The sequence below is a fragment of the Lampris incognitus genome, chromosome 13 (genome assembly GCF_029633865.1).
Source record: "Lampris incognitus isolate fLamInc1 chromosome 13, fLamInc1.hap2, whole genome shotgun sequence".
Taxonomy (NCBI): domain Eukaryota; kingdom Metazoa; phylum Chordata; class Actinopteri; order Lampriformes; family Lampridae; genus Lampris; species Lampris incognitus.
The window spans coordinates 39,289,392-39,295,705 of NC_079223.1; the positions used below are offsets into that span (position 1 = coordinate 39,289,392).

The 6,314-nt window shown below is 44.0% G+C and overlaps 1 protein-coding gene across 1 annotated transcript in view; it reads right to left on the bottom strand.

Annotated features, from left to right (window-relative positions):
• Positions 1-4,163: 4,163 nt before the first annotated feature.
• The window catches only part of si:dkey-192p21.6 (uncharacterized protein LOC565246 homolog), a 35,613-nt gene continuing 33,462 nt past the window's right edge, over positions 4,164-6,314 (bottom strand). Inside the window, exon 18 of the mRNA XM_056291460.1 lies at positions 4,164-4,663. Coding sequence (XP_056147435.1) covers positions 4,482-4,663 — 182 coding nt within the window. The 3' untranslated portion in view covers positions 4,164-4,481. The remainder of the gene's footprint in view (positions 4,664-6,314) is intronic.

Consider the following 6,314-nt stretch of genomic DNA (forward strand, 5'->3'; position numbering starts at 1 on the left):
GTTCACCTGATGCGCCGCTCGCTGCGAGGAGCCTTGGGATTGCTGACGTAAGGCTTTAGTCAAGCCTCTCGTTTGATAACAGGGCAGGAACACTGTGGTAGTCCACGTGACGCGACAGGTGAACTCTGCCAAGTAGTGGTGGGTGGCAACTGGCAAGTTTCCCCCCTGAATGATGTGTCATTTTCTTGCTGATTTGCTGACCAAGTGCGACACAACGGGCATCTGCAATGCATCCACCCAAAACTGAAGTGCCAGACGGGAATCAACAAAAACGCAGTGAGACAAACTTTACTACAGTTTGTCTCACTGCGTGCATGTCCTGCTCCACCTATGTGCATAGCATGGCCAACCTGACCATGTCATTACAGTATATAGCGCCTAAGAGTGTGAGACCCACCCTATTTTGTCGTTATAACAGCTATTCTGGGGCTTGGTTGACCCATATGGCGTTGACCTGAACGCAACACATAATGGTGAGTAATACTACAGATCAGGCATCGTCCATGTGTCCTCTCGAAATTAAGGTGCCTGATGAAATCAGCAAAATGTGGTAGGAGCAGTTCTGCTACGTCATTATATATATATATATATATATATATGTATATGTATATATATGTACACTATGTCTATATCTACTGTGTCTCATACTTGTGAGAACAACCCTATAGGCTATAGCAGAGGTAGGGAACCATGTGCCATGGGGAGCCATGTGTAAGTAAGTTTTCATTCACACCGGACTCCACGGCAGGTGACTTCCCTGACACTTCCTGTTCGGTTAAAGGTGTGCTAATCAGTGAAATCCCCTGGTGCGGGGTCCAGTCGAAAGGGAAACCCGCGTACACATGGTGCATAGTCCACTACAAAGTGTAGTTTATAGGGCTGGTCTCAGTTATGGGATATAGTATGTGCAGTATATAACGTGAGACCAACCCAACTAACTATGTCATTACACACGACGCTGCAGTGTCTGAAGCCCACGGGGACCTACTTCTTTCAGACTGGGTGTGTGTCAGCGGTTGAAGGCTGTGTTAAAGTGTGGGTTCTCTCTCTGACCGAGCGATTATCTTGGTTTCTGTGGAGTGATGCATTACTCTGCCCTCAGGGCAGGGCACCAGTTACTCACACAGCAATCACTCTGCAATCAATGTCTGTATGTGCAGCAAAACACTGGGGGATACTGGTTTGTGGAGGGGATGTCAGGACCTCCAAAAATCACCAACAGCACACGCTGAACGCAAGAAATACTGGGGATGAAATTAATGACATGTGAAACCTCAGCCTTTCCCGCACAATCTGTGCCCTGTTTGGACGAAGGTTTAAATATTATCCAGCACCACGTCTCTTTAACCCCGTCATATGCCTTCAGGGTCAAAGTGAGCTGAATTGGTGAGGGCAGTACCTGCTACTCCCAAGTGTTTTCAACAAATATAAACCTAACAACATACTTCTGACCACACACCGGACTGCTTTAGTGTTTTTAGTCCCTTTTTTTCTTTTTACATTTTTTTTCATATGATGTGAAAGTGAAAATATATTCTAATTAGATATTAAACGGTATACAATGGGTTTTGTTCCAAAAGCACAATAAAGTTACTGCAATGCAACTCAGGGGTTGAATAGTATGTATATGCTCTTTTTATCAATGTGCATACCGCTGTTTTTATTTCTTTTTTCTTTTTTTTTGAGATAGATCTGATTTTGGTTTATAGATGCCTGGGGTTTAATCTGTTGTGAAAAAGACGTTATCACTTCATCAACATTACATTATAACATCTTTATTTCTGACTCCGTTACATTGCCAGTGCAGAAGGGGGAACTTTGTTGTATGAAGAGAGGACGTTGAGGACATTACATGAAACAATAAACCAGCCTCTCTGCATGGCAGCGTGCTATCCAAGCTAAAGTTACCATACGACAGACTACAGGTATCCTGAGACGTATGGTGAACGAAAATCAATAAAGACAAGGAAATGTGGCGGCTTTAGTCACACGACATGAGGAACCACAATGCTATCTTAAGGATCTGCAGAATATTCCATGATACTTATACTGGAAAATCAAGGTAAAAATATGCAAAAGAATAATACCTTCTTACACCCCTCCAGTTTGAGCACCGTTAGTTTACTCTGGTAATCCTTCTTATTACTTGCTTACAATGTTCAATTATAATGTCATTGTTGCACCTGTTGTCAGTCAGGTTGGGTAAAAATGTCAGCTTCATGTCTGAAATACAAAACTCTTGTCATTGCTGTCACAAAACACAACAGATGTCTTTAGCCCCATGTGGTAAGTCCATGTTGATTTCATTTTAGAAGAAGAAGACACTTTTCTCATCATCGTACATGCATACAGTGAAATTCATTCTCTGCATTTAACCCCCCCCCCCCCCGTGTTAGGAGCAGGGGGCATTTTCCTTCTAGCAGAGCAGGCTTGCATGTTCTCTGCAGGCAGGGAAGTTGTAGAAGCAATTACAATCTTCAGACATGTTGAAGGAGGCAGGGTCCACCTTCAGGGGGATTTGAAAAACTTCTGTTCATAAAGGCAATTACCAAAACCCCTACACCATATTACACGATGTTATTCCCGCTGCTAAAGAGCCTGTAATATGATTTCCCGGGTAAGAACAGCACAATGTTATTGCGTTTCATAATTGGGCGGTCACTCACGATGCACACACCAGCTGACCTGATCCTGGAGGACGCACCGCTATTAAAGCATGTTGAGTTATAAACTCATTTTCAGTGTGCAAAAATGTATATCCCTTACGAGAGCTTCAATTAACCAACCAAATCAAGCCATAAAATCCTACGACCCTTGTTTCGGTTACAGTGCATCCCAACTATCACGGGTCTGTTTTCTTTGTCCTGCTGTGTAGCGCTGCCTACATTATATGAATAATGACGAAAATGGTAAAGGTGAAAGCTCTCCAGCTGATGTCTGAACACCGTGGGAGCTCATTGTTGCTGTCTCCCCGATGAATTGGATGCGAGCAATTTTCCCTGATTTTCCAGCAGCACGGTTGCAAGAGGTGGTGGTCCCATTAACAACACCCCTTTGTGAGCTGTGCATCTTGACCCCCATTAAAGTACTGTCACCCGCAGAGCAGATGGTACCAACACTGACAGAGACAGAGACAGAGACACACACACATGCACACGCTCACACACACACTCAAAAACAGTGAAGGAGGAGGGGTGGCCTTGGCAACAGACCCATAATGACTAGCCTGGTGTGTAGTGGAATCACCCAGTCTAATTTGTTAAGTACCACGTTAGTGTATTGGATTTAATCACCCTCTTCAGTGCTTAAAACAAGTGACAACTAATAAAACGCCCCTGCCGTCTTGAGCTGACAGCAGGTCAGACATCTGGTGGTCTGAATACCGACACCATTTTAGGAATTAGATTTTTTCACTTAAAAAGTTAAGGCTGAAATTCATGATCTTTCTCATCTTTATGCATGCTCAATAATCCAGGTAAGAAAATCAAAGAAGCTTGAATCAGTTTTCCTTTTAAAAAATAGTTATTTTGGGCGTCCAGGTGGCGTGGCGGTCTATTCCATTGCCTACCAACATGGGGATCACCGGTTCCAATCTCTGCGTTACCTCCGGCTTGGTTGGGCGTCCCTACAGACACTGTCTGTGGGTGGGAAACTGGATGTGGATGTGTCCTGGTCGCTGCACTAGTGCCTCCTCTGGTCGGTGTAGGCGCCTGTTCAGGGGGCAGGGGGAACTGGGGGGAATAGCGTAATCCTCCCACGCGCTATGTTCCCCTGGCAAAACTCCTCACTGTCAGGTGAAAAGAAGCGGCTGGCATGTGGTAGTCTGCAGCCGTACCCGGATCGGCGGAGGGGGTGGAACAGCTACCGGGACGGCTCGAAAGAGTGTGGTAATTGGCCAGATAGAATTGGGGACAAAAAAGGGGGTGGGGGGGAAACAAAAAAAAAAAACAACACCCCCCCCCCCAAAAAAAACAAACAAAAAAGAAACCATATATGGTTATTTCATCCATCTGGACCATGGAGTCAGGTCACATAATACTAACTGCCATCTTTACGGTTGGAGACACTCTCCTTATACTGCTTGTTTACATTTTTGACCAGGTAGGACGAGCAATGGTGCAGCGGCAAACACGTTCCTACTCAAACAGGAAAAAGGACTGAAATGTGTTGACGATGTGGTGATGCTTCTGCTGGGCAGCTAATATACCAATTCTACAATCCATGTTACAATACAACAGTGTTCCCATATAGTTTGAATTAGCCTGTAATACATTAGATTGTCTGTGCTAGCTTTGGTCTGAAGATTGCATTTTTATGAGGGTGGGAACTGTTTACTGCTGAGCTGATGGCACATGAGCCACAGTGGCTGCTGCACCTTGCTTGTAGTTCGGAAATCCCGGATTTCAGCTTTAAATTAATGTTAGATAAAATGAAAATAATAACATGTAGAGAATGGGGGGGGGGCAGAAGACGACTAGGAATTAGATTTTGAGGAAGAATTTCTTCCTGTACAGCAGGAAGGCAATAAGGACCCAGAGAGCGGTTCCCCACAGGCCCTGGAACAGCACCTCCCAATGGCTCTCATTGGAGCGTATCTCCCAGCTGAATGGAAAGTAGAAACCCAGGAGGGAATGGCCCACGTACACAAAGATAGAGTTCATCCCTGAGGAGACCACCGGAAAGAAAATCACATAAAATTATTGTGAGGTTTCTCCTTGTCCAGCCCAGTCTCACAGACAAAACATTCGTGTACAACTTATTTGCATTTCCCAAAATACGTTGATTTCCTACAAGGACGTAGTCAAGGACATTTGCAGAGATCAACTTTTAACCCTGCGTGAATTCAGAGCTAATTTAGGTAAATGGCTAAAATGGCTATGGTTAAGATGGCTGTAAAGGACTGAAAAGACAAATCTCCGAAGGTGGATATTGCTTGTCGTTAGCTACCAAACTATCAGTCCTTATCTGTATTTTTGCCTTGTTTATAGATTAACATTGTTGTAAAGTGTTACAATATATATATATATATATATATATTTAATATTTATGATTGAAGTTAGTCAGAATGTGTAAATACTTAAAACAACTTTAGCTTGGTAGCTAGCATGGCCAAAATTAGCATTATAAAAACAATTTTTAGCTATCCTTAGCTAACATAAAATTGTCCCTAGGTGTGTGTGTATGTATGTGTGTGTGTGTGTGTGTGTGTGTGTGTGTGTGTGTGTGTGTGTGTGTGTGTGTGTGGGCCCTGTGATGGCCTGATGGCCTGTCCAGGGTGTCTCGCTGCCTGCCGCCCAATGACTGCTGGGATAGGCTCCAGCATCCCCGCAGCCTGAGAGCAGGATAAAGCAGTTTGGATAATGGATGGATGAATATTCAACAGTTTATTATGCCAATTGACCGGACCCCCAGATCCTTACCCTGACTTTAACCACTCCAAACCCATACCTAAACTTAACTATTTGTAACTTCCAGCTAAACTTACTTAACCATCTCTATCACGCAAAGTTGAATCAGTTCATCTGGACACAACGTCTATTGCCAGATATGTTTCATCACTCATCTAAGGGACCTCTTCAGTCTCAACTGACTGCAGGTATTCCCACCCTTATAAACAATACAGTGACATAACGACTGAAACGAATGATGGCATCCTTGATAGTGAGGAACGTTGGTTTGAACTGGGAGTCAAAGAGGCCATCTATGTGAAGAGGGAACGACCATCCCTGAACCGACGGGGGGGACTAATGCCCCTTTTCCACTACATGGTACCGGCTCAACTCAGCTCAATTCAACTCGCTTCTGTGTCGTTTTCCATTAGCTTAACAGTACCCCCTCAGTGTAGCTGGTCGTCCTTTTTTTCGAACCTCGACAAAGGTGGTACCAGAAAAGTGGTAACAGTTACCAAAATGCCGGTACTTTCCAGTAATGTAAAACGAAAAAAGGGCGAGTCGAGTCGCATTGTGCTGGTACCGTGTAGTGGAAAGTATATCTGTCACCATCTTACAATGCTGTGATTGCAACTATTCCCCAATCCTCTGTCAATAGTACACATAACTCTAGTTAATGGTCACGCCCATATTTGCCTATGAAACCGATCGCTGGTTTCGGTCGTTATGCCACTGTATTGTTTATAAGGGCGGGGATACCTGCAGTCAGTTGAGACCGAAGAGGTCACTTAGATAAGCGACGAAACGTTTCTCTCTATAAATGTTGTGTCCAGATGAACTGATTCAAATTTCTGTGATTTCCTTACCTGGTTCGTTGAGCATGCATAAAGACATTAACCATCTCCAATGTCTTCTCCTTCTTTT